Consider the following 26,378-nt stretch of genomic DNA (forward strand, 5'->3'; position numbering starts at 1 on the left):
TCCGCCCTGCCGGCTCCCGCCCGGGGAGTTTCCTTCCGCTTTTGGCAGCGGAGGGGCCGCGTTGGCGGGGGAGCTGTGCGAGCCAGGTGGGGACCATGACCTCTGTGTGTTTGGTGGCAGATGAGGTGCAGAGGACAGAGCGGACGGGCTCCGGCACTTCGGCAGGCGGTGGGGGATCTGTCCAGGGGTCCAAAGGGAACGAGCAGCCAGATGAATCCAAAAAGAATGAAGAGAAGCATTCTGAAACGAGTAACAGACCAAACCAGCGCAGCACGGATACGTCTGGCAACAGTAGCAGCATGAAGCAGCAGATTGATGGCCAGGGCGGCCAAGGCAACGACACAGGTCACCAGACTGACCAACAAAATGGTGGCGCTGGTAAGGAGACCAGCGAGCAGAGTAACAGCCCTGATAACCAGGGCGGTGGCAGCCCCGATAACCAGGGCGGTGGCAACCAGGACAGCAGTGACAAAGACAAGCAGGATAGCGAGAAGAAGAATGAGGACCACAAGCAGGACAGCAGTGACAAGGACAAGCAGGATAGCGACAAGAAGAACGAGGACCACAAGCAGGATAGCGACAAGAAGAACGAGGACCACAAGCAGGACAGCAGTGACAAGGACAAGCAGGATAGCGACAAGAAGAACGAGGACCACAACCAGGACAGCCAGGACAAGGACAAGCAGGATAGCAGCAACAACCAGGGCAACAACAACACAAACCAGGACAAGGACAACAAGAACCCAGACAGCAATGACAAGAACTGGAAAAACCACCAGGACAGCAATGGCAACAGCGACCACCAGGATGACAATGGCAACCGCCAGGAGAGCAACACCGAGAACCGGGACAACCACCAGGAGAGCAACACCGAGAACCGGGACAACCACCAGGAGAGCAACACCGAGAACCGGGACAACCACCAGGAGAGCAACACCGAGAACCGGGACAACCACCAGGAGAGCAACACCGAGAACCGGGACAACCACCAGGACAACAACAGTGAGAACCAGAACAAGGGCAAGAACCAGGATGAGAACTCGGGCAGTAACGGCGATAACCAGACCAAGAACTCGGGCAGTAACGGCGATAACCAGACCAAGAACCAGGGTAATCAAATGGACTCGTCGAGAGATAAAAATGTATCGCCACAATCAACTTCCTCTGCTGCTGTGGGCGACAGCTTTTCCGAAGATGAGGGTGGCTCCAGAGAGGAGAAGGATGAAAGGGCTAAAGATGGCAGCAATGCCTCCTCCTCAAATAAGGAGAGAGAGAAGAGCGTTCCTTCTTCCCCCAGGGACCAGTCGGAGAGCAGCCACTTCTTCGCCTATCTGGTCACCACAGCTATTATCGTTGCCGCCTTATACGTAGCGTATCACAACAAGCGCAAGGTGAGCAGCTGTGCTCCTTACCCAGTTCTCTCGACATCTCCCCTGCGGTTTGGGAGCTTCCTTTCCTCTCGCCGGTCACCGCTGCAGACTGGGACCTGCTCGGTTGATGACCGTTCCCCTTGCCTTGACTTTTGTTTCTCGCCAATACCTGCTGCGTGGCGTGGGTTTGGTTAACGTTAAGTCGAGCCTCGGTCCCAACGGCTTTGGGAGGAGCAGAGGGGGTGTTGTAACTTGGAAGGGGGTCGGATCTCTGCAGAAACTGGGTGGCCTCAGCTCTGGTGGTTATTTTCAGCTGAGAGAGGTGAAAAGGAAAAGAGCTATGAAGTTACACTGCGTTTTCTCGCTGACAATGAGTTTTCTGTAGCGGGTTGTCTTGCATGGGGGGGGATGCAGCTCAAATGATGTAATTATCTTTTGCTGGTTTTTTTTTCCCTCCTGTAAAGCTATTTTTGAGGTAGGAGAATGAAAACAAATTCTTCTTGTTTTCTGCATGTTAGGCAAACTTCATTATCACCTGCTTTTGATCTCAGCTGGGTTTAAATATTGACTTTTAGTTGTTTCAAGTGCTTTTTCAAATGAAATATGGTCACTAGGAGGAGGGAAGTGAAGCTGGTCTTTGGCCCGTTAGACAGCGCCTCTGCTTGAAGTCAGAAAAAGTTTATTCGGTCGCTTCTGTCCCGCTCACCATGTTCCCATTTCTCTCTCCAAAGATCATTGCTTTTGCTCTGGAAGGGAAAAGATCGAAAAGTGGTCGACGGCCTAAATCTGGCGATTATCAGAGACTGGATCAAAAGGTGAGATCTACCTGAAACAGGCACTGCCTCACGCCGGGAGGTGGGCAGGCTGGGAGAAGGGGCTGCGGTGCCTGGTGCGTGCCGGAAATGTGATATATTGGCTTTTCACGTTGAGAAATGGTCGCTTGGTTGGTATCGGAAAGTAGATTTTTTTAGCAAAAAACCCCCACTCTTGGTCTGGAAACAGGGTTTTGCCAGAAAGTGGAAGCAATAATGCTGGAAGACAATGGCAGAGCTAATGCAGAGCAGGAGTTCGTGAGTCTTGAGCTCCGGTGTGCTTAAGAATAGTTTGTCACTGACTCGAATGACTTCTTCAAAGGGTAGGATTTGGGGAAAAGTCTTCCTTCTTCCCCTTGAAACTTTTTTTTCACCTGCTGTCCTTGAAGTCAGGTGTGTCTGTAGTTATTTTCTGCAATGGGAAGAGGAGGAGACAAGGAAAGAAAAAAATTTTAAAAGCTGAAGAAGTTCGGCTGAAACTTAGTCTTTCAGAAGGCCGTCAGCGTTTGGGGGACCGTGACGATGGCCGTTTTCAAACGCCGTTAGGGATTTTGCGTGGAAAACTCCAGGCAGCGTCAGCCAGCTCGTCGTCGGCTCTGCAACAGTGCAGTGCACCGTCGGGAGTGGAGCTCAGGTCTCTCCCTGAATTGCAGCCATGTCTTGCTGGGAAAGCCATCTGAGTGCTACCCAGATGATCTTCCAGTCCCTGTTTAGTCTCCCCAATATTTTGGGAATTTGTTTCCCTTGCCAGGAATTCCCGGACTTGTCCCTGAGGCGCAGTTAGAGCTTGGTTTTTATTTGAAAGCTCATCAGAGACACTCAGCTCCCCAATGCTTTGTCAGACTAGAAAAGCAACGCTGAGCTTTCAAATTGTTTGAACCGAATTCTTTTTTGCCTTCCCAGATATAGATTCCTCCTCAGATGGTCAGTGGAATAACAACGGCTGGCAACGGGAACGCTGGGATGCCCACCAACTCCCCTGCTGTAGCGCTCCGAGTTGTAGCTCTGCTGCCGTGTTCAGGTTTCAGACAAGAGGAAGACGAGGAAATGCTTTTCGTTTTGCACCTGCACCTTGGTAACGTTAAACCTCCCACTTCCTCGAAATGCGTTTCTCTTTCCCTGACGATGAACCCGTTTTCCGGTTGGGCGTCTGGCTTCTCGCCTGCAACCCGGGAGAAGCCGGTCCCCAGCATTTGACAGAACTTTTGTGTCCAAATGAAATGGAATTTGCCATCTACTGTACTGACGTCTCCTTTTGGAGGGAAAAAAAAATATCTGCCTGCGAAATGAGCCATCTGACTCTTCCCCTTCCCGAGTCATAGAGCTGCCTTTGTAACCAGCACAGTCTTGCTTGAGAGACAGACGTTCTCCTCCTCTGTCCATTGTATTTGGACGCTAAAGTTCGGAGCGTGACCGATTGCACTCCTTTGGAAATGATCCGCCAAGGACTCTGATTCGATTTTTTTTCCTCTTTGTGACGAAGACGTCGTTAGAGTTTATCATCTAGATTCTCTCTTTCGTGCTCATCTTTGGAAACGCTGGAGCTGTCCTTGACCCCTGGGTTGTAGCTTAAACTTCCTCACGCACATCTTCTGCTCCGCGCGGGTCTTTTCCCTCACGATCCCCGGCGTTCGGGTGTTTGCACTAAAGGCGATGGTTGCGGTTTGATGTGAAGGAGGGCAGGTTAGGCGTAGAAAAGCTTCGTGCCAAATTGTCGCGGCAGAGTTGTAGCAGACTTTTCCTGGGAAGATTGCTTTCCTCCCCCTTGTAAAACGTAGTTACGTGGTAACGTAAAATGTACGGTAATCCTGAAGCGTTTGGGATGAATGAAACTTGCCGCCCTTCAGGTTTCTTCCTCAAAAATGCCGTATTGAGGCCCTGGAGCAGTCAGCCTCCATCGGCTGTGGAGCTGGCTACCAGCTCTTCCTGGAGAAGTGCCGCTTTCTTGCCCGGTTGAGAGCCGAGGTGGCTGCTCGTCCCCTGGGCAGCGCCGTGCCTGCGGAGCGCCAAGCGCCTTGGGAAATGGTTGTGGCGCTGTCTCTTCTGCCTGCGCGTCACCACGGGACGTCTTCTCCCTGGGGTCTCCTCCGGAGCAGGCGACCAGCGTGTGAAAGGGCTTGTGGTATCGCTGGCACAACCTCTTCCCCGCTCCTCCTAGGCTCTGCCGGGCCCGGCTTCGGAGGTTTTGTGTAGCCAAATGTCACTTTGGTATTACTGTGAGCACTTACACGAAGGCCTGGGATGTTCTGCTTGTATTTAAGGCTGCAAAACACGGTGATTCACAAGTTACAGCTGCAAAGTTGGTTTTATTTTTGTAGTTCAACTCCAAAGATGTTTGTTTGAGATGGGACGTTTCTGAAGAGGGCATGAAGTGCCTGCCTGGCTCATGCTTTTGTTTTTTCCAATACGGGTGTAAAAAAAAATGGGTATGAGGCATCTAGAGCTCTTTGCACAGGTACCCGTCTGCGCCCGAAGCTGGTGCCAGCCGTACGTGAGTCACCCTCTCCGTGCACTGGCCGACTGCACAGGAAGAATCGCGGTCGGATTAACTTCCCTCCAGCTGGCTGCGAAAGCGACTCATGGGATGAGGCCGGCCTTTTTCCGGCCTTCCCGAGGTTGTGAATAATTGGTAATCTGCCCTGTGGCTGCTAAAGATAGTCACATTTGACAAGGGCAAAGACATTTCCTTGTCTGGACATGAAAGCTACAGCTGTGTTTTATTTTTCTTCCTAATGGCTCATTTGCCGTGTAAGAGGGGAGAAGGGGCTTGACCCTCTCCTAAAAGAATAAAAGAAAAATCCTCTTTTTTTTTCTTTTTCTTTTTTTTTTTTTTTTTCCCCTGGCTGTTAGCAAGCACAAAGAGCGGAAGAAAGTCCCTCTTGGCTTTAAATAGCTTTCAAGCTTTCCGTAGTAAACTTTTCTGATTCTAAAAGTACTTTCAGAAGCTATTTTAGAGAACGGGAGTGTGAGGTGGAGGGAAGAGAAAGGAAAACGAGTCTGGGAACACAACCCTGGGGGGAAATGTGCCTTCTGAAAAGGGTGGGAACTCCTGCAACAAGACTCCGCTGTTTCAGAGATCCCATAGGATAAGTCAGGGGCTCGCTGATTTATGGACAGGATGCGGGGTGGGAGGTGGCAGCTTTTGTCTAATGACAGTGGGGGGGAAGAAACCGTACTCTGACATGTGAAACACCGTGCGCTGCCGAGCTGCTCCTTCCTGAATTTGAAGAGCACGCGTGCTGTTTTCCTGCTTTGTCCGTTTTTTTTTTTTAAATTGAAAAATATTTCACAAAGGCTATTTTTTTTTTCTTCCCCACCGTCTGCTTGCTTTTCTATCCCACCAGCTTTTTCAGATGACTTTCCATCCTCCGCCATTCTGCGTTGTGTTGGAAATCCCACCCAGGCAGTTAGTTATTCACGGCAAGCCAAAGCGCCAGAGTCCCGAGTGAGAGCGGGACCCTCGGTCATACCTCGACTGTCTCGATCGTCAGGTTGGACCGAGCGTGAGCTCGTTTGTCAGGTTAACGAGGATGTACCACATCCCGGCGGGAGCTGTTGGTTTGCTTGGTGCCCAGGAAGCGCAGAGCTCGCGCCAGGCTAAATCGGGGGGACTCCTCCCTAAATCTCCTCCTACCCCACAGTTGATTTTTATGGTATTTAAATTTATGCAATGTGTTTCAAACGGGTCAAGGTGCACATAACCTCTTCCCTTTGGACACAGCACGTTTTTGAACGGATGGTATCTGTTGGTACATTGGGTTTTTTGCCAAATGTTACTACTTTTAGGCCAGCTGCCTTGTCGGTTTGAATCAGCAAATGGTTTGTTTTCTGCTGCAGTGAAATGCAACTTGCTTTGAAGGATCAGAATTTTTATATTTCTTTGTACTTTTTTTTTTCTGTGCGGTAAAGTCAATAAATGGATTTAAAAAAAAAAAAAGCACTGAGATGTCACCTCTTTTTTTTTTTTTTTTTTGTGTTCTTTGCATGGTCTCCTTTGAAACCTGGCAACAACGGTGCAGGTTAGTTCCTCTTTGGGTAACAAAAAAAAAAGCTTTGTCTGCTCAATTTGCACGTGCAAACTCGTGACCAACTAACCCTGCAGCCGGAAGGAGCCGAGACAGGTTTCAGCCAAGAGCGGATTTGAAAAGTTTCCAGTCGGCTTCACCCTGTATCGGCAATCCCGTTCCCCTTGAGCGACTCGGTACCTTCGTACGTGGTCGTAAGCGGGGTTTTCAGACATAAGATAAACTGCTTTTAACAGAGCTCAGCTGGGGATCTCTCCTCTCGTATTTTCTTCTTTCACCCCCAGGGAGGCTCCGAGCAGGACGCAGCCTGCGTCCCAGTACAGCCTGTCTTCTCTCAGCGGCAGAGACTGGGAAGGAGAGAGCCCAGCGGTACCGGCGCTGTTACCCCACGGCGAGAGCAGCCTGCGTGGGATGCTGCTGCCTGACCAGCCGTGGCAGGGGGAAGAGAAGGCACCATGATCAACGTGAGGGCACTTCTGGGTAGCGTCTGCTGCTGCTTCCTGCAGTAAAATGGAAGAAACTTTCTGCTTTCCCCCCGCTTTTTCCCTAAAAAGGAGAAAATCCACCCTCCTGCACTCTCCTCCGACTTGGCTGGACACCAGCTGCCTGGCAGTGAGTGCAGAGGATGGGCTAGGAAAAAGGGAGGGCCACTTGTTGTCCTGTTGAGGGGGTTGCTGAGAGCTTGGGGGAGGGAAAAACGGTGGAAGTGGGAGATTAAAATGAAAACTCGCCGTTCATCTGCGCGTGGGGTTGTCGGATTCAGCGCTCGTCCAAGTCTTTCCCTGAGGAGAGCAAAGCTCCGCTCTGCTGCGTGTCTTTAGGGTGATTTCTCGAAGAAACAAGAACTGAATTGTGTTCCCAGAGCTCTTTGAACCCCTTGCCCGCTTCCACCCTGATTTGAGAGTGCTCAAAACTATTTTATTCCTACAGGTAGAGCGAACGCAGTGGGGAAGGAGCAACCCTGCAGGTCCCTCAAGGGAGAGAAGCAGCGGCGTGAGCATCCCGTCACGCGTGCCAGGACACGGTGAGTGCTGAGCGTGGGTTGTGTCAGGGTGGCAAAGTCCAGGAGTGGAAAAAATTCTAAATGAAAGGAAAATTATCTGCCAGCTGGGTTGGGCTCTGCTTATCGGAGCTGAATTGCTTGGGGCTACGCTGAGAAATACCAGAGTTTATCCGAGAGGCCCCTGGGGCAGAGGCGGTGGCGGTTTAATGCCTGAGCTTCGTGCGTGAGTGCGGGGTGAAACTTGGCACGCTTTGGTGGAGGTCTTCACCCCTCCCACCCCTCCCTCCTCTTGCGGCCGTCTGAGGCCTGGTCCCCCGTGACGCAGAGCGGGGATGTCCCTGCATCCCCCGCAGGAGCCGTTCAGGTGTTTTTATTGACGTGGCTTTTGTGCTTATTCTTGGTACCAAACAGACAACGGCAGGGGAGGACCTTGAGCAGAAACATCAGGTCCGTGAGGTGTCCCGTCCCTCCTCTCTGCTCACATCCCGGCCGGAGCATTTCCCCTCTCCCCTTGCTGACGTATGAAGGAAACTCACAAAGACCCATTTATTCATCGGGAACTCTGAGAACTACCCTGAGCAAACGCTCCTAAATCCACTTCCTGACCTCCTCTCCAGGCCCCAAGTTAACCCACCGACCCGCAAATCCTGCCAACCACCCTGTATTTTAGTATTGTTTTTTAGTATTATTTTTTTAAACAGCCTCGTGAACAAACAGCTCGAACATGAGGTGATCTTTACACTGGGGCAGTGGTATTTTCCTTGTGGGTAGGGCACCAGCCAAGTAAACACATCAGCTTTGCCTCTGTAAGACAAAAGTCGGTGGCCTGTGCAGATTTGTTTAGTTTAATAAAAAACCAAAATGGGTGAGATTTGCATTTGGAAGGTTGCAGCTTTTGGTGTAAGAAAATTGGGGAGAAGCGGGTTTACGTCCCGCTCCAGAGCTGCGGGTAGCCGTGGCATGGGGCTGCTGCTGTAGGGTATTTGGGTGTCGCAGCGCCGTCGTGTGCTTAAATCAGATCTTTCCGCTCTGCGGAAGGTCCCGTGGTAAGATTTGCCCTGGCTGCGCTTGGCTTGTTAAAATCTCCCCCTGGGTAGCTCCGGCACATCCCCAGCTGAACCGCTCACCTTTCCTGAGGGATTTTCTGTTAGTTTTCTTGTAACTTGTCCTGTTTTCTCCATGCGTGATGGGGAACTTCTTGCAACCAAGCTGCTGCTCTTGGCCCCTCAGGCTTTTCTGCAGAGCTGGCTGCTCTCAAACACCGTCCGCTGCCTCCACAATGGGTGCGGAGAAGGGGAAGACCTCCTGCAGCAGGTTGGTGACGAAGCAGGGCATCTCTTTGCATCCCTCGTAGGTGCCCCTGGCCTGGCAGCAAAAGGCCACGTGCCAGTTAATGCGGGTCATGAGGCGGTTGAGGGCCAGGTGACGTTCCTCTCCCTCCAGGACCTTGAGCAGGGCCTGGAGGAACATGGATCCGAAGATGTTGAGGAAGGCCACGTAGCCTGCGGAGTGCAAAGGAAGGAGAACGATGTTGGCTGCGCCATGGCCCCGTGCTGGTGGGGTTTTTGAGAGAAATGTCACTGGAGGGGGCTGTCCCTTACCTGGGCTGCAGGCGAACATCACGACGGTTTGGGGAGGGATGGAGACGTAGTCCGAGAGGCAGTCTGGCTCAGGCTCCCTGCTGTCACACTCCACAACCACCCCCCGGTCGAATTCTTGCCCCCGGCAAGCCTGCGGGCAGAACGGCTGTCACGAGCTTCTCCCTGCTCCCACTCTCCCTGGGGTGAGCCTAAAACTTCTGGGGTCTTTGGGGGCTCCCTGTGGACCCGAACCTCCTGTAAGCTGAGCCTGCAACCCGCCCTGTGGTGCAGAGCAGCTCCCGTTCCCCAAGTCCTACAGCCCCAGGATTCCTCTCCCTCTCCATTCTCTTCCCTTCTCATCCGTTGCTTGGCCAAGCCTCTCCTCCCAACGAGCCTGGGGACGGGGCTCCCTCCTCTCTTCCCTGCACACTTCTCATGAGCCTGGTTCCCTTTCTCTTTGCATTTACCCCTCTGCGGTAAATGTGGTGCTGCACCTGCAAACCCAGAAATACACCTGGAAATGCAAAGTCCTTTGGGAAAGGGCTGGTGGAGATTCCCCTTGGAGCGCAGCCCGCAGGCACCTGCACGGTCCTTTATTCTGTGTGGTTTGGTCTTTCTTGCAGGGACGGAGCACCGGGCTGGTGTTGGAAGGCGTTGGAGGGGCACTGGGGCGGCTGAGGCTGCTGCAAGGGCACGTTTCACCCTACCCGGAGCCACCTCTGCCGGAACGTGTCGGTTGGGACCAGACCGAGCGGCAGCGGTGGACGTGTCCCAGGATTAAGGGAGATCGGAGCGTCCCCTCACCTCTCCCCATCCAAACTCCCTGCCAAATGCCAGCAGTAAATCCTCGCTCGGGACGCGGCCCACAGAGATGCCTGTGAAGGGGTTGCAACACCCTGGTGCTGAACAGCCCGGAGAGGTGGACGGAGGCTGCTGAGAGCCGTGGTGATGCCGAGGGGACGCAGCCCAGGCTCTGGCACCCTCAGCCCTGCGGCGTTTGCTCTGCAAGGACGAGCTTTGCCCACTGATCGAGGTGCACAGAGCAGCCTCTGGGTTTGTTGGCCTGAGAGAGATCCCCAGCTGTCACCGCTCCCGGAACAGCGGCCAAGCCTTTTACCAGAAGGAAATGAACGCCGTGAGTGATTTATACTTGCTTTCTGGTGAAAAGTTTTCTGTATATTTGCATAATGGTTGCAGAGCTCACGTTATCTGCTGGTATCCGTCCAGTTGCTGGATTATTTGTTTGCTCAGTGGTCTGATCCTCCCTGTCGGCTCAGCATTAAAACATGCTTCCAGGGCTCCTTTCCTGCAAGAGCACGTTCATGCTGCCCTTGCTTCACTGCTTGGGATCCAGCTGTGGGCTTAAATTTTTTTTTTTTCCCCCCTGATGCATCACCACTTCACAACTGGGCTTCTCCCAGCCCTACCCCAGGAGTTCGCTGTGCCCAAATGTGACGGTGATGGGATCTGAAGGCAGGTTTTACCAATTCATCTATATCCCAGTGGTGTCCAGGAGGAATATTTGATCCCCGTAACGTCACATATCATGGCAAACAATTTGGTTTCAGCCCAAGCGCAAACCACCGGGAGAAATGTTCCTGTCTGGAGACACTGGGAAAAGACTGGGGCTGTTTCCCAAGAAGGAACATGTGTATGGGTGTCAACAGGCTGGGAGAGGAGTGTTTTCAGTGAGCAAAGAAACCTCAAAATTGGTGAAAGCATGAAAAAAGAGGGATGAGAGAGGTGTGGTGGGAAGCTGGGGAGTGATGAAAGGATCGAGCTCTCGTGGATGTAGCAAAATCCACAATTCAAACAGGCTTACACCGGCAGCAACCTTAAGCCTCGTGTTTTTGCCGGTCTAATTCTGTACAAACTTAGCAAAAAAGGGATGAGGTTATCATCTGGCGGCTGTTACCTGGATAAAGAAGATTTTGGGTATTTTACTGAGCACCGGGCACTTTTCTGAGGATAAAATCTGGAAAATCCGGGTCAGCTTAACCGGCTCCGAGTCATAACCGAATATGACGCCCTCCTTTCCGTGGCTGGAGATGATGCTCACAAAGTACTCCCCGTGCTCGCAGCAGCACTCTGCAACGGCATGGCCACACCGATGCCTTCGGGCACCGACTCGGTCTGAAGGGTGGGAAATGGGAGGGAGCTGGGCTGGGGGGCAGACGAGGAGGGGGTTTAGGGGTGGCAGGGTTGCGTACCTTCCTGGTAAAGGTCCTCTATTTCCTTGGCTGTCTTGTTATGCATCAGCTTCACCTTGTAGTTGAGGCGTGAGAGTGTCTTGGAAAGTTTCTCCGCTTCTCTCTTGGCTCCTCTCCGGGTCCCGAACGCCCCATCGCTGTTGCTGCTGCAGAAATCGGTGTTGACGATGATGAGAGCCCGGTTTTGCCTTGCCTGGGACATGCTGGGACGTCCCCTCGGATGGGTACGTGGTCTCCAAACCCCCACTGTGCCGGCAGGGAGCTCGGGCTTGTCTTGGGGTGAGCCCCGAGTGCTCCTTCGGGAAGTCCAGGAGAGCGTATCCTGCTCCGCTGGCTGACTCAGCACCAGTGTGGCTGATTGTCAAGGGCAAGGCACGACAATGCCCTGTCACCTGCCGAGGGAGCGAGATGGCACCTGGGCATGAGTCACGGGGGCAGGAGAGAGCTGTGGCTCGCCCCTGGGCTCAGCGGGCATTGCCGGCTGCCGGAGGGCTGGGCTGGAGCACGTGGGGCATCTGTGGGGAGCGGGGAACCAGGGGAAAAAAAACCAGTTTTTTTTCTCCAAGGGGACGGTGGGGAGTTGGAGAAGGCTGGGGGATGGAAATGCCGGTGTTGCAGGAAACCCCAGGAGCAGCCGGGCAACCCCTCCCTGCCTTTATTCCCCCCAAAGAGCCCAGCAGGTCCTGCTTCCCATCGTTGGCCATTCCCGTTCCTAGCAGGGCTTTTCAGCCAGCGTAGCTTATTGCCTAACCCTTCCCGCTCCCGGGGAGGCCGATTTGACCCATTTATGGCACGTGCGTGATTATTCCTCCCCAAAAGCAGTCTGTGCTGGTGCAGGACGACCCCCAGCCACACACTCCTGAGGATGGGTCTTTGCTGCATCCCTTCTCCTTCCCTTCCCAAACTTGCCAACCTGGAGTGTCGAAAAGCAGCCCTCCTGCGCCGTGCTAACCCCAGCCCTGCTGATCCCACGTCACAAGGCGCGAAATCACGAGATGGTGGTGGTGATGATGATTTTATTTATTTATGGTCTCATGTGCTTCCCTTCCCCAGGGAAGGCCCGGAGGGCTTTGATTGTCTTCCCAAGCTTTTCCCAGCAGACAGAAAGGCTAAGCTTATTTTTATTGCTAAAGGAGTGGGTGTTTGCGGCATCGCACATCTCTGGGTGATGGGAGGGGGGTAGAGCAGCACCAAAATATCGGTAGCGTCGCAGGGTCAAGGGGCTGCATTGCTGCAGAGCACACCGGTCCTGCTACACCACCGCATCTAGGCACGGCATTTATAGCACCATACAGCTAGCAAGCGCCGTTGCTCTTAAATAGCTTTAAACCAGGCTTAAATCAATCCCGCTTGGCCTTGGCATGCCAGAAGGCCCCGCTCACTCCACCACCCCGTTTGAGCCAGGAGCCGGCTCTTTCCCAAAGGCCAGTGTCCATGAGCCTTTCCTGGGCGTCTTCATTAAAATGCAGCAACGGGGCTTAGCTTGGCATGATTTCCTCTTGCTTAAACGCAGCCGGTGCCCGTCCAGTGGCTGGTGGGGCTTTACAAAACCTGCCTGACGCTGCCCGGACAAGCCCGTGCACGGTCCCATCTCGGAGAGGAGCTGCTGCCTCTGTCACCCCCAGGGCTGCCAAGTCCCGTGCGGAGCTTTACGAGCCCGCTGAAGCTTTGTGAGCCCAACTTGGTGCCAAAGTTGCCGTCTGAAAAGGGAAAAGCGTCCCCGTGGGGCTCGCTCCCCTTGACCCAGTGGGTCTGGGCGATGCAGGTGAAGGTTGATGCTCATCCGATGGTCCAGGCGGCTGTCGGATGCCAGTGGGGGATCAAGCGACCCCACGTGTTGCTGGTGGAAGCTGTTGGGTTTTGTGCGCTCTGGTGCAGCCTGGTTTTTGGGATTGCCTTGACTCCTCTCTCTTGGAGCCCCTCTTCCCTATGCTGGGAGAAGGGTTTTGCCCTCAAAAGGGGTGGCCGGGGATCAGCGGTGGATGTTGTGGTGGGAGGAGGTGAGCTCTAGGTGGGTAAGGTCCAAGGCAAGCTGGCTGGAAACTGGGAATGGCGTTTTCCTGGGCTGTGACCTTTGGCTTTGCGTTAGAGAAGGATGAACTACGGGTGTTTTACAGCAGAAAATAAGGTACCGCGGTGATCTGGTGGGCTGGGAGGGGAAGGGGGGTCCTGCCCGGTGGGACAGCAGGCGTTAGTCTCCCTTCTTGGTGTTGGTGGCCTGTGTGCGCTTTTTCAGCTGTGCCACGTCAATGTAGAGGTTGCGCTTGAGGACGGCGCTGGCACAGATGAGGGCTCCTTGCAGGGCTCCCATGAAGCCTCCCATGCACAAATCCTGCCCTGGAAGAGAGCAGGAGGTGGCGATGGCAGCGGCCGTGGTCCCTGCTGAGCAGCCCGTGCTCTCCGTCCCCCACGGGGCATCACCATCCCCGACCGCCTTCCCCCACACCAGCCCATGGCTTTGAACCCACACCACCTCTCCCTTTTTGACCCCATCTCCCTCCCCAGCAGGGAAAGGGCCTCATCCTGCCCAGCTAAAATAAATGGGCACTGGGCAGGGACACCACGTCCAGGAGCTGGAGGAGGCACGACCCTTTCCTCCTCCTGTTGGGACCACGCAACTCCACTTTGACGTGCTCCAGCAGCTCCTCTATCACACCGCGACGCATCACTGCAGGATCGAAGGGTGTTTGTTCCCCCCCCCCCCCATATCCTCCTTCCCCAGAGGTGTCCTCATCTGAGAACCTGGTGCCTGGCTGGTGGCCGCGGTACCTGTCAGGTAGAGGTTGGGGACGGCGGTCTGTGCCCTAATGGCGGCAATGGCTTCGGGTTGCAGGCGGGTGATGCCGTGGTCGATGCCGTAGATCTCCCCCTTGGGGCTGGCGATGTAGTGCTGGTTGGTGAGGGGCGTTCCTCCGGAGATGTACTCGATCTGCAGGGGAGGAGAGGACAACGTGGGGTAGGCACAGTGGCGTGGGGCGTCTCATGCTGTAGAAAGCTGTTTTTGTGGGGTGGGGGCCAGGACAGGTTTTCTTGCAGACCCTTGGGTGGTGGTTCTGGCCAAGTTTGGTCCCGGGATGGTCCTGGAGGACCATCATCCTCTTGTTGCATCATGTGCGGTCGGGAGGCAGTGGCAATGGGTTGGTGCCATACTGCCCAGCTGGACCTCATGTCCAGCTGACCCAGCCCCAGCTCCTATGTTTGCAGGACAGGGCTGGGTGGACAGGAGCCAGGAGAGGAGCTGGAGGATCCCAAGTTTCCTCACCCTGTCCTCTATACGAGGGTAGAGCTTGAAGACAGCCTGCATGATGTTATCCACGAAAGTCATCTTCAGCTCCTCGTAATCATCTCCCCGCTTATTGACCTGCTTGTCCTTCCACTCCTCAAACCACTCGTATTTGGCGAAGGTGACAATGGCCAGCGTGGATTTACCTGCAGTAGGACAAGGTTGAGGCTGCCCTCATGCCACCATTTCGCTGCCACAAACCCAGCCCTCCCCCTGCAAACACCTGGGATGGCCCCGGGTCTTTGTGGTCCCATATCCTTCACCCAGTGATCTTGAAGACCACTTTCCATGAGCAACCTGCTCAGCAGCTTTGACCACGGCTATTTTGGGAGAAACTCTTTGTTTGCAGTCATCAAACAAACCGAAACCCACCAAGAGTTTTCAGGGTGCTCCCAAACGTCTGTGTTGGGTTTCAGCCTTTACCTGGGTGCCTCATTTCCCAGGTGGGGTCCTTGGCTGACGGGCAGGTGACAAACAGAAGAGGGATGTTCTTGGCAGCTTCTTCTCTGGAAGAAGCCAGGTAGTGATTCATTCTGCAGAGAGATATGAGGGTTTGAGGTGGGTTTTGATGCAAACCTTTCTGTGAATACTCGCTACGTCCAAATCCCCATGTAGTGAGGATCTGCCAAGAGCGTTTTCCGAGTCACCACCCAGGAATTCATCTCCTTATGTTTAACGAAGCACATCTAAAGTGAAGCCAAACCTACATTTCATCTAGATCGTTTCCTCGGTACATGAAGTAGTTGGTGGGCTCCAGCCCCAGCTCTTCCTTTGAGCCATTAAGACCTACGAAGACGGTGAAACCCCCTTCGCCGTGTGTCGCCATGCGAAGCTGAGATTGGATCTCTGTGATACAGAGGGAAGAAGAGGAAAACTAGGTTTTCCTGGGATCCTCAGCTACAGAGAAGTGGCTTCTCCTAGAATGAGCCCCACTCATATCTACATTGCTCCCATGTTGGTTTGTAAAACTGATTTATCTCAAAACATCCCGTGTGTGCTCAAGGGGTGGGACAGCAACTCCTGCAAACTGTAAGGTAGGCAGCGGCGCTGCAATTTCCTATAGGGGACGCTTGAGGGTACCCTTGGCTTGAGCTTTCGCTCTGTTTAATGACTTTCTTGGATTCAAACGCACTCCTGCTCTGCAAATATTGAATGGTTGTAGACCAGGACCGTGTTGTTGACCAAAAAGCTCTCGCCTGCCCGCGTACCCTTTCCCCCAACTGTGCCCCTTCCAAAGCAGCAAGGAGATTTTGTGGCAGTGCTAAACCCAACTTCAAGTGGATGTTTCACCAACTTTCACAAGTTTTGGGGCACTATGTTGTGTTTTTTAGGGAAATCAAGCAGCAAACCAGGGTGATGGAGAACAGGAGAGGTGTCTGAGGACCGGAGGAAAGCCAGTGTCACTCTGGTCTTCAAAAACAGCAAGGAGGAGGACCCAGGAAACTGCAGGCCAGTCAGCCTCAGCCCCATCCCTGGACAGGTGATGGAACAGTTCACTCTGGGGGTCATCAGTGAGCATGTGGAGGAGAAGGTTATTGGGAGTGGTCAACATGGATTCACCAAGGGGAAATCACGCCTGACCAATCTGATGGCCTTCTATGATGGCATGACCAGCTGGGTGGATGATGGGAGAGCAGTGGATGTTGTCTACCTTGACTTCAGGGAGGCTTTTGACACCGTCTCCCATAACATCCTCATAGGCAAGCCTAGGAAGAGGGGGTTGGATGAGTGGACAGTGAGGTGGGTTGAGAACCAGCTGAATGGCAGAGCCCATGGATGAGGAGGGGCCTGGAGCGTCCCTCATGAGGACAGGCTGAGAGAGCTGGGCTGGTTAGTCTGGAGAAGAGAAGGCTGAGAGGGGATCTCATCAACGCTTATCACTATCTAAAGGATGGGTGTCTAGAGGAAGGGGCCAGACTCTTCTCAGTGGTGCCCAGTGACAGGACAAGGGGCAACGGGCACAAACTGGAACACGGGAAGTTCCACCTGAATGTGAGGAAAAACTTCGTCCCTCTGCGGGTGACCGAGCCCTGGGACAGGCTGCCCAGAGAGGTTGTGGAGTCTCCTTCTCCGGAGAGATTCCAAACCCGCCTGGATGTGATCCTGTGCAGCCTGCTCTGGGTGATCCTGCTCTGGCAGGGGGTTGGACTGGATGATCTCCAGAGGTCCCTGCCAACCCCCACCAGTCTGGGGTTCTGGGATTTGCTAATTCCAGCCAACTAATTTAGGCTCGATTAAAAACCCTGCAAAGAAACGTATGGCCAGGGATGGTGTTTTGAATGCCGCGAATCACGAGCCACGGGGGTTTTTGCTGATGTCTGAGAAATAATTATAAAAAGCCGCTTTTTGGTGTGGCCGGCAGGGGGATTAACGCCGTAACCCCGCTGAAACCCGACGGTGCCGTGTTTTACCAGGCAACGCTCGCGCCTCCGCCGGCAGGAGCCGTTTGTAGGTGTTGAAGAGCCCAGCATCCGAAATGATGACGGGAGCGAAGATATTCACCAAATCTTGGCCTTTCTTGACGCTCACGCCTGGAAGGGAAAGGCGAGGCGGGGAGGAACGGCTCCCGTTAAAAACAACGCCGCCGCGGGGAACAGCCGCGCGTGCCCTGTCCTGCGCCGGCACTCACCGCAGGCTTTGCCCTGGGAGTCCAGCAGGATCGTCTGCACCGGCGCCTTTCCCAACACGTTGCCTCCGGTTTTTCGGATAACGGGAATGATGTGGAAGGCGATTTCCCCGGCCCCGCCTTTGGGGTACCACGCGCCGTGGAGGAAGTGGTTCACCAGGATGCTGTGCATGGAGAAGCTGGCCTTGGAGGGGACCACACCTGAAAAAAGGGGCAGAGTTGGTGCCAAATTGTGGTTTTGTGGCTTATCCCGAAGTGTTTTAGGATGACAAATGCCCTGTCCTCGGCTGCACGTGACGCTGTAAGGAAGGACAGATGCGGGTGAGAAAGGGGTCATCGGTACCCAGAGGAGCCAGGAGGGCGTGGGTGGCTGCGGCAAAGCCCGTTGGCGCTTTCGCAACTTGGGCTGCACCCGCCGAGTCACTGGGGGCAAATCCCCGGGGTGGACGGCAGGAAGGGAAGGGGAAGGGTAGCGGCGAGGCCGGGGCGGTGGGTGCCAGCGTGAGGTTAAGGGTGGGCAGATGTTCCCGTGCGCGAGAGGAACGACGCTGCCGCGCCACGAAGCCGAAGGGAGATGAAGGTCAGCAACGGGGACGTGGGGACAAGGACGCTGGCGGAGCATCCGTACACAGCATCCCTCACCCGCGACAGCTATCGCCCTTAGAAAAGCAGAGAAAAAAAGGTGTTTGCTCGGGTATTTTTCTTTCTAAAGGGTTAAACTTCCCCTCCACGGTGCCCTGGAGCCTCCTGGCTACCTACCGTAGGTGGGGAAGATGTAGCTGAAGATGGCCCTGAGCTCAGGGTTGGCGGTGAGACCGTCCACCACCTCCTTCAGGCTGCGCGACGCCAGGCGGCAGAAGGGGCTGAGCCGCGGCAGCAGCCCCGAGCGGCACAGCAGCCCGGCCAGCACGCGCGGGATCATTTTCAAGAAGCCCACCAGCACGGTCCCTCTGCTGACGCTCTGCGGGAGGGGAGGCTGTTGCTGAGCACCCGCCGCCGGGGAGGCTGCGGACAACCCCGGGCTGGGCTCGGATGATGCTCAAAAGCATCTTTTTCCCCTTAAATTTACAGCTTGGCTGACAGAGAGGTGACGGCGTCTCTTAAACGCGGGGAGCTGTGAATAAGGAGAGCGGGGGCAGGTTGTGCAACGCCGTTATTCTGGGCGGTTGTCCAGTATCTGGGTGTCGGGGGGAATTTCCTCTCCCCGTGTGACTCCACGGAGGAACCAGAACCGAAACGCTCCCCGCCCCGTCCCCTCCCTGCGGTGCAGCCGAAGCCCTCTCTACCTTCACCAGCCGCTGGAACTCATCGATAGCAGCCTCCTCCCCGGGAAACTGCTCCTTCAAGCCCTGGAAATATTCCTCCTTCCCCGAATAGATGCGGTACGTCCTGCCGCTGCCGGGTTCCCCCAAAACCACGGTGTCGTAGACGGCCGGCAGCTGAGCCCACTCCAGCTGTCCCTCCGTCAGCTGGTCCACCGTGAAGCGGACGATGGAGCCCTCCTGCATCTGCCCCACGTAGTGGATACCTGGAAGGTGGATTTTTGGTTTATTTTGGTGATTTTTTTTGTTTGTTTGTTTGTTTGATTTCCACACCCTGGGTTATACAGAACCCTCCTCTTATTTCTCCACCCTCACCCAGCAGCTCCATACGGAGGGAAAAGTTGGGAAACGCCTGCCTCCCGCTTTAAGTGAAAGTTGTGGGTTTAAGCAAGTTTTAGGAATTTTGTTACATGTTGCTATTTCCTCCCCCCCCCATATTGCTGTAAATAATTAATCCCGTGCAGCTCGTGGGACGTACAGAGCTGGACTTCGTCTTGTTGGAAGGAGTTTGGCAGGGGCGACGTGCCCCGAGATGACATCCCCTGCACGGGGAATCGTGTAGGATCTGAGCTGGATTTGGGGGAATTTTAGGGGTTTTTTTGGTGTTACGGTGACAGGGTGTGACCGGCAGCACCTTCCGCAGGAGGATTTTGGGGCGAGGGAAGGTATGCGATACCACGTTGCTCATGCGGAAAAAGCGCTTGTGTAACTGGGGGCGGGCGCTCTGGATCCCCACGGGGGTTTTTGGGTGCGATCCCCACGGCGGGCACCCCCTCACCCTGTGGCTGAGCCCCCCACACACACACCCCCCCCCCCTCCTCCTTGCTTTGAGCCAGGGCTGAATTTGGGACCCGAAATGCCGTGGGGGGGCCGTTACCGGTGTCGAACTCGAAGCCCTTCTCGGTGAAGGTGTGGCAGCAGCCCCCCAGCTTCCCGTGCTGCTCCAGCACCAGCACCCGCCTGCCCGCCTTGGCCAGCAGCGCGGCCGCAGCCAGGCCCCCGATGCCGCTGCCCACCACGATGGCATCGAGCCCCTCGGGGACTTTATCTGCAGAGAAAACTGGGGGGGGGGAGGAAAGGGGGGGGGGGGGCATCTTCAGTGGTGGGATGTGGCACCCCCCTGGGTGCGGGCACGGTACCCCGCAGGTCACCCCGGAAACCGTGCTGGGGGGTGATGCTGCACCGGGGGGGGGGTGATGCACTGGGGGGGTGATGCTGTGCGGGGGGGGGGTGATGCCGCACCGGGGGGTCATGCTGCACCCGGGGGTGATGCCCCCCCCCCCCCCCCCCCCCCCCCCCCCGGCAGAGCCCAGGGACGGGGGTGTCCCACCGGGGAAAGGGGTGGGTGGGGGTAAAAGCTGCCGGCGAGCGGAGCGGGGGAGCCCGGTACCTGTCTTGACGACCGCCCTGCGGACAGCCTTGTCGGTGACGAGCGGGGCGGGCGGGCGCCGGGTATCGGCGGCGAAGGGGCTGGGGCCGCCGTCTGTGCCCCGCAGGAGCCGGGCGAGGACGAGGAGGACGAAGAGGACGAGGACGAGCAGGGCGTACGGCCACATGGCGCCGGGTCGGTCTGGCGGGGCGGGGGGGGGGGGACGGGACCGGGGGCTGGTACCGCTGCCCCGCCCCGCTCCGCCCCGGCGGGCGGCCGCGTTCCCCGCGGTTTGACCCTTCGGCGCCGCCGTCGGCCGCCCCGCGCGGTGCCTGCCGGGCGTTGTAGTCCCGTGTGCTGGAGGGGCGCGGCGGGGGGGCGGACTACAGCTCCCGGCATGCAGCGCGGCCGCGCCTGCGCACTGCGTGGCGGAGGGAGGGGTGTGTGTCCCGGGCCGGGAGGCGCCGCCGCCGCTTCCGGTGGGCGCGCGGTCAAAGGGCAGAGCGGCCCGGTGGGGCGGGGGGGGGGCGGCCGGGAACGGGGGGGGTCAGGGTGTGGGTCAGGGTCAGCTGGGCGGCGGGAAGGGGCGTCCCGGGGCTGCGGGTAGGGGTAGGCCGCGGGCTGAGCCCCGCCACTGAGGCTCTGTCGCGGCTCCCGGGGCGGGGGGGAGGCCGCGTTCTTCCCCGCAGGGCATGAGCGGAGGAGCCGGGGGCTCGGAGCGGCCTGAGGAGCGGCAGCGTTTCCCCCCGCCCGGCAAGTCCCTCCCCGTGCGTGTCAGGCCCTGGACGTGCCCCCCCCCCCCCCCCCCCGCCTCCGGGCAGCGCCCCCCGGTGTCAAACGCCGCCCCCCCCCCCCCCTTTATCGCCTTGTTTTAGTCCGTATAAAACGGTGTTTCCGTTAGCTGAGCCGGTAACGTGCCCAAAGGGGGCCCAGCCCCCCTCACACCCCCCCCCCCCCGGCCGGCTGGGCACGGTCCTGAGCCCGCGAGCTGCGGACGGGGTCGGTCCCCTGAGGGAAAACCTCAGGATTTTGGGGAGCGGTTGGTTTTCCGGGTCTGTTCTGGTGGGCGATGGTTGTGTCTCTCTGTCCCCCCCGTAGATCTCAGCCTTGAGACAGAACGGACTCCTGCAGGCTCTCGTGTGGGGAGCGGGGCAGCCCGCGGGCCCTGGTAAGCTTCTCCTTTGCTTCCTTTGCATCGATCTCCTGGTGGGGGAAACGCCTGCGGAGCTGGGAGGGAGCCCGAGAAACCCAACGCTGGGCTCACAGGCAAACCTGCCCGGCAAAGCCTTCGCCTTGCTGCCTCCCAAATTTCCCAAGGAGAAACCTCGCAGCATTTCGGGGGGGGTGAGGGTTCCCCAGAGAAGGGGAAATCCTGCCCCGAGCTGTCCTGAGCAGCGCTGGGGGAAGGGAGCAAACACCCGCCGGGTCTCCCAGCGCGCTCTAACCCCCTGCGCGCCTCTCTTTTGGTAGAGAGCAATGAGGAGCTGCGGCGAGCCCGGGAGGAATGGGAGGCTCTGGAAGAGATCCAGTCGGGTACGGCTGAGGCCAGCGATGCCGGGGTGGGTGTGCAGCTGGGGGGAGGAGAGAGCTGGGCTGAACGTCTGGAGGGAGAGGGAGGGGGCGGGAGACTCGCTGCCTTCCCCCAGCCCCCCCAAGTCTTCACCCTCTGGTGCAAGGTGGGGGCTCGTTTCGGCACTGGGAAGCCAGAGCAGCGGGCAGGGCTCGTGCTGGGAGGGGGGTGACGCTGTTCTCTGCCTCCCTGCAGGGCTGGGGGGGACATCGCTCGCTGCCGCCCCCCCAATCTCCTTCAACGAAGCGCTGCAGTACTTCCAGACAGCTGACCTCTCCGAGTGCAGGGTACGGGCAGGGCCCCGCGCTCTGGCCCCCTCTCGGGGTGTAGTTTTAGTAAGTAGGAGAGGGGAGCGCAGCCAGAGAAGCACGGCGCTCCCCTCTTTCCCTTCTGCCTTCCCTCAGCTTGGCTCTTCGCACGATCCCGTCCCTCCTGGCTCGCCCATGGGTTCTTCTCCTCCCCAATTCCCCGTGGGAATCCCCTGATCCCTTCTCCGCGTGTTTTCTCCTCGGCAGAAGAAGGTCCGGGCGACGGTGCGCAGGCGAGGCCTGGCTGCTCTGGTTCACTTCCTCTTCGGCCCTCCCCGGCTCCAGCCGCAGCTGCAGGGAGAGCGGGAGCTGGCCCTGGCCATGGCGCAGTGTGAGTGTCCCCTTTATCCTGCCCCGAGCTTCCTGGGGCGCTCGGGCTGTGGCGGGGGCTCTGCCCGCTTGTCCCATGGCAGCTGCTTGTCCCGAAGGACGCGTTCTCCATCTCCTTTGCTCCGCACCACGGATGTACTCGCTTTTTGGGGGGGAGCGAGCGGTGGGTTTTGGGTGCCGAGGGGTGGTTGTTGGGTACCATGGTATGTTTTTTTTTCCTCCAGGTGGTCTGGATGATAACGAGAGAGTACACATGAGAATCCTGCAGACCATTTACAAGAAGCTGACCCGCTCCAGGTTGGGCTGCCCGCGCTACGGGGCGCACTGGGAAGAGCTCGGCTTTCAAGGTAGGAGAGACTTTACCGAGAGAGATCGCGCTGGTCCCGTTCCCTCCTCCGGAGCTGGGATCCAGAGGTGGCGCAAAGGTTTTGCTGCTCGTTCCCTCTCCCTTCACGCAACCGCAGTCTCTGCCGCTGTTTCTTAGAATCGTTAAGGTTGGAAAAGACCCTTAACGATCACCGAGTCCACCATTAAACCAACACCTGGACTGGTTGGCCAGAAAACACCGGTCCCTGCTGCCACGGTTGCCGGCGTCCAGCTGGCGTGGGCATAACAAGAAGTAGTTGGTGTAACCGCTTTGCCCAGGCCATTAATGCTCGTCATTAGCAAACGATCTCTGCAGCTAATGAGCCATCTCCAGAGAACTGGTTTATTAACGAAGCGCAGGTCAGGGCTCTGTCGCTAAGGTTGTGTCGCGGGTTGCTTTCAGCCTCGGCTGCGTGAGAAAAACAGCGTGATTAGCGGTGTCATGTGTGGCCTCGCAGGAGTTCTCGGGCTGGGTGACTCGTGAGTTAAATAGGCCGGGTTTTAATGAAGCCTGAGAACCCTGGGCAGGAGGGGAACGGCTCCCACTCTGCTGTCCTGTGGAGGATGCAGCTGGTTTTAGAGTTAGTTTAGCAGCTGAATGTGCCCTGGGTAGGTCGGGCTTAAAGCTGCTCATTCCTGGAGAAGGCGCGGGAGCAGGCACGTGGGTTTGCACCCACGTCAAAGAGGTGCCGGCACCCGTTTGGCTCCGATTAGGGAAATCCCCCGAAAGCTTTCCCTCGGGATGTGATTCCCTGGGGTTCCTCTGCTCAGGGCATCACCGGCAGTGACCAGAGCATGACTCCGGGCTGGCCCTCGCTCACCGGGCCGTCCTGCCCTTCCAGGTGCGGATCCCGGGACCGACCTGCGAGGGACAGGGATGCTGGCCTTGATGCAGATGCTGTTCTTCGTCATGGACGCTCAGACGCTGCCTCTGGCTCAGGAGATTTTCACCTTATCCCAGCACGAAACCCAGGCACGTCCTTCCACCGTCTTCCCTGCGGCGGTGTCTGCCCATTTCTTTGTAACCCTTGGGGAACAGGAAGCACAAAACCCTTCCCTTCGGCGGAAGGGCTTGATTATTTTTTTTTTGCTGGTGAGAGGACGGAAGAGGGGAGCTCCCCAAAGAGCTGAGGAGCCCCAACCCGAGGCTGGAGCCAAGCTCTAGGTGTTGGTGTGGGAATGAGATTTTTAGCGGCCCGGTGGAGAGCAGAGATTTGCTGCCGGGATCCTGGCGTAGAGCTGAGCTTGTGTGGGTTAAAAGGACTGGAGGAAGCGCAGCATGAAAATGGGAGTGAGTGGAGCCTGTCTCCTTAAACTGGGCGGTTTAGTTTTAGATCTGGTTGGGTTTAAGCCTGGATATAACTTCAGCGTGACCCACAGCATTCATCTAAGCCTGTATCCGTAGAATTATCGCCCTGCTACGTGGTTCGTTATCACCCTGCTACGTGGTTCTCCTGCCTGCAGCCGCCATCCCACGGGTTTGGGGCTGCGCGGATGCGGCGTGAAAGGGCCGGAGGTATCTGTGCCGCAGGAGAGGAGCCTTTCCGCAGCTGAGCTGCCGTAACGCTCCTTCTCTCACAGAATTTCCCCTTCTGCATCATGTCTGTGAACATCACCCGCATCGTCCTCCAGGCCCTGAGGGAGGAACGACTCTCCAGGTGAGGTCTGGCACGGCCGACAGCTCCGCAGCCGGGCTGGGGGCTGGTTTTTGGGGGTTCAAACAACACCCCTCGCTGTTTCCCGCTGAGCGGGGTCCCACCCCGGCAGTTCCCTGGGCTGAGCCCCTCTCCGCCCGTTTCAGGGAGTGCAACCGCAGGCAGCAAGTCATCGCCGTGCTCAACGACCTGTACGCGGCAGCCTTTCTGCAGCTCTACCGCGTCTGGAAACGGCAGCACAAGACCATCGCTGACTCCGGCTTCCTCCTGAAGGGTGCGTTTCCCCACGCTTTCCCCCTCCTTTCCCAGCCGAGGAAAATAACCCGAGGCCCAGAGCACAAACCCGGTGTGTTCTCAGCACGTTCGTGTCCTGCTGAGCCCAACCCCGAGGGACGTCATGCCCGGAAAGCCCCCGATCGTTTGTCGTTTAATCTTCACACCGAGATTTTTCCACAATCTTAAACTACCCGAGTACCCCGTGGGGTCTTGTTTTTTCCCCCATTTTGCATCTCAAATCTTAAAGACGAGGGGTGCCGTGTCCTGGTGGCGGGACACGAGGTGGGTGACAAACGGGGCCGTTTCGGGCTCCCCAGGCTCGCTCACGTCACACGGCGCCGTTGCGTAAGCCCTGTTTATGGCGCGGGGTGTAAGCGGAGTCGCCGACAGCCTGCTTTTCGCAGCGAGCACTAAATTAACCGGCGGGGTTATTTACTCCGGAGGAGACTGATGTCAACAGAGCCGCTCGGATGCGCCGCGCTAATGGCTCCCTCTTAAAACCGGGTCCAGCTGTCACAGCCGGGCTCCGCTTCAACTTGGGGGGGGCTCAGGCTGAGGCCGAGCTCGGCTGGGGGTTTTGGCTCATGCCAAGCAAAACGTAACCCTGCCCTTTCCGATGGGATACGTTGGGACTCCGGGAATAACATACGGGTCAAAACCTTACCCCGGGAGCGTGCTGCATCCCCGACACCGTCCGGACCTCCCTCTCTATCTTCATGTTTTCCCCTCTGACCTCCCCAGAGCTGGAATTATCCGCCAAAAAGAAACCGAAGCAGCTCCTGAAATCCCTGGAGGCCTACGTGAACCGAAGCCCCGTGGCAGACGGCTTTCAGCCACCGTCCCCTCCCTCCGCCGACGGCAGCCGGGCCGGCGAGGAAATCAACTTCACGGGCGTTTGTGAGCTGCGGGTTGAGCTGGAAGGAGAATCCCGGCTGATCTGAGAGGGAGGGAGACGCTCCGCAGGGAGCTCAGCTCTCGGAGGATGCCTGGCCGCCGTCGCCGGCGGTTCGGGGGCTCGGGAAGGGCCGTGCGGGTCGCGGTGGTGGACGCAGAGCGAGGGGAGGCGGCCGCTGCCCTGAGAAACGCAGCGAGAAGCGTCTGGGACCGAGCTGAGGGGCGGTCAGGAGCCCGGGACACCGTCGAGGGTAGATTTTTTTTTTTTTTTTGCCCTAAATCCCCAGAAATGTGGCTCCATCCTTCCCCCCTCTCGCCCCGCAAGTGTCCAGGCTGTGGTGTTGGCATTGCTCAGCGCCGCTGGAGCGAGCCGCAGGTTTTGACCCTCTCCAGGCCAAAATCTCCCGAAGCGAAGGAGGAAAACGTGACAGAGCGGGTGGATTTTTATGAGCCGCCAGCCTCAGGCTGGGATAGTCCATCTGTCTGTCCCGAATCCGGGCTCCCGTCTGCCTTTACCCCCGGCCGGAAGGTTTAGTGACGCTGCGAGCAGAGCCGGGGCACGGTGACAGGGCTCCTGGGTCCAAATCACGGCCCCGGCAGCACCGGGGGGTGGGGGGGGGGGTGGTTAAAACCCCTCGGCTCAGGCTGCGGCACCTTAATTTGGTGTCGGCAGTGGGATACGAGCAGCAGTGCAGCCCTGTGCTGGGGCAGTGGGGGGGGGAGCTGATCCCTCAAGGTTTGGGGAGCCCCCGTCAGCTCCCCTGGGCCCTGTCAGCGCCCAAATAAGTTACTACAAGGAGGAAAAAATGCTTAATGGTGATTTTAGACTTGGATTTGCTTCTGAGGGGGTTTTTTGCGGCTGGGTGAGAGGAGAGGGATTCTGCCCTTAGAACTGCTCCAAAAAACATCTTCAGCCCTCAAAAGAGGGGAAAAAAAAAGAAAAAAGCCCCGAACCCCCCGATCTGGAGATAAAAGGTGTGTTTGGACAGGGGAAGCGAGGAGCTGGCGTGCCGCCGGAGCCGTGCAGCGGTGCCGTTATCCCTCCGAAAAGGCCATCGCCTTCCCCGCGGGGCTGGAACTGCTTCCCCCGGCTGAAAAAACACCCCAATAAATGGGAAAACCGGAGCCGGTGCCGGGTTTTTTCTTTCTGCTGATGCTGAATTATTGTGTAGAGCGGTTGGGGGGGGGGTAAAACGTCTTGGGGGGGTTGGGGGGGCTCCGGGCCTGGAAGAGGCTGGGCCCGGGCCCGGTGTGGCCGCTCGGATGGGGGGGGGGGGAGCGGAGCCCGGCCCCGTCGTGTCCGTCCCGTCTCCGTCCCCCCCCCCCCCCCCCCCGCCCGGTTCCGCCCCGGGGGCGGGGGAGGCGGCTCAGCCCCCACC

The 26,378-nt window shown here is 57.2% G+C and overlaps 4 protein-coding genes across 7 annotated transcripts; 2 read left to right on the forward strand and 2 right to left on the reverse strand.

The window, feature by feature from the left end:
* Positions 1-95: 95 nt before the first annotated feature.
* Positions 96-6,119, forward strand: TGOLN2 (trans-golgi network protein 2). The gene is made up of 3 exons (XM_075736752.1): positions 96-1,391; positions 2,102-2,185; positions 3,086-6,119. Exons 1-3 carry the CDS (start codon positions 96-98, stop codon positions 3,089-3,091), a joined length of 1,386 nt encoding a protein of 461 aa, XP_075592867.1. The 3' UTR covers positions 3,092-6,119.
* On the forward strand, positions 147-26,141 carry ELMOD3 (ELMO domain containing 3). 3 transcript variants are annotated; one of them, XM_075736610.1, is made up of 12 exons: positions 147-150; positions 20,057-20,079; positions 20,290-20,367; positions 20,699-20,768; positions 21,071-21,133; positions 21,366-21,505; positions 21,686-21,809; positions 22,033-22,155; positions 23,017-23,147; positions 23,756-23,832; positions 23,976-24,103; positions 24,847-26,141. In XM_075736610.1, exons 3-12 carry the CDS (start codon positions 20,293-20,295, stop codon positions 25,044-25,046), a joined length of 1,131 nt encoding a protein of 376 aa, XP_075592725.1. In that variant the 5' UTR covers positions 147-150; positions 20,057-20,079; positions 20,290-20,292; the 3' UTR covers positions 25,047-26,141. The 3 variants fall into 3 exon arrangements, with proteins under 3 accessions (XP_075592725.1, XP_075592726.1, XP_075592727.1); XM_075736611.1 differs by having other exon boundaries at positions 21,366-21,457; XM_075736612.1 differs by lacking the exons at positions 147-150; positions 20,057-20,079; positions 23,756-23,832; positions 23,976-24,103; positions 24,847-26,141 and having other exon boundaries at positions 20,241-20,367; positions 23,017-23,412.
* LOC104639624 (caspase-8) lies at positions 10,688-11,238 on the reverse strand. The gene is made up of 2 exons (XM_010307756.2): positions 11,001-11,238; positions 10,688-10,878 (listed from the first exon to the last, which is right to left on the reverse strand). The coding sequence occupies exons 1-2, from the start codon at positions 11,200-11,202 to the stop codon at positions 10,688-10,690; spliced, it is 393 nt and encodes a 130-aa protein (XP_010306058.2). The 5' UTR covers positions 11,203-11,238.
* On the reverse strand, positions 12,000-19,901 carry RETSAT (retinol saturase). Of its 2 annotated transcripts, XR_012832582.1 has the most exons (12): positions 19,622-19,901; positions 19,109-19,291; positions 18,196-18,437; positions 17,669-17,870; positions 16,913-17,110; positions 16,695-16,814; positions 14,991-15,129; positions 14,707-14,816; positions 14,263-14,429; positions 13,770-13,929; positions 12,654-13,337; positions 12,000-12,612 (listed from the first exon to the last, which is right to left on the reverse strand). XR_012832582.1 is itself a non-coding variant. In XM_075736608.1 (11 exons), exons 1-11 carry the CDS (start codon positions 19,785-19,787, stop codon positions 13,192-13,194), a joined length of 1,833 nt encoding a protein of 610 aa, XP_075592723.1. In that variant the 5' UTR covers positions 19,788-19,901; the 3' UTR covers positions 12,000-13,191. The 2 variants fall into 2 exon arrangements, 1 of the variants encoding a protein (XP_075592723.1); XM_075736608.1 differs by having other exon boundaries at positions 12,000-13,337.
* Positions 26,142-26,378: the final 237 nt, after the last annotated feature.

Source organism: Balearica regulorum, chromosome 27 (assembly GCF_011004875.1).
Source record: "Balearica regulorum gibbericeps isolate bBalReg1 chromosome 27, bBalReg1.pri, whole genome shotgun sequence".
Classification (NCBI taxonomy): domain Eukaryota; kingdom Metazoa; phylum Chordata; class Aves; order Gruiformes; family Gruidae; genus Balearica; species Balearica regulorum.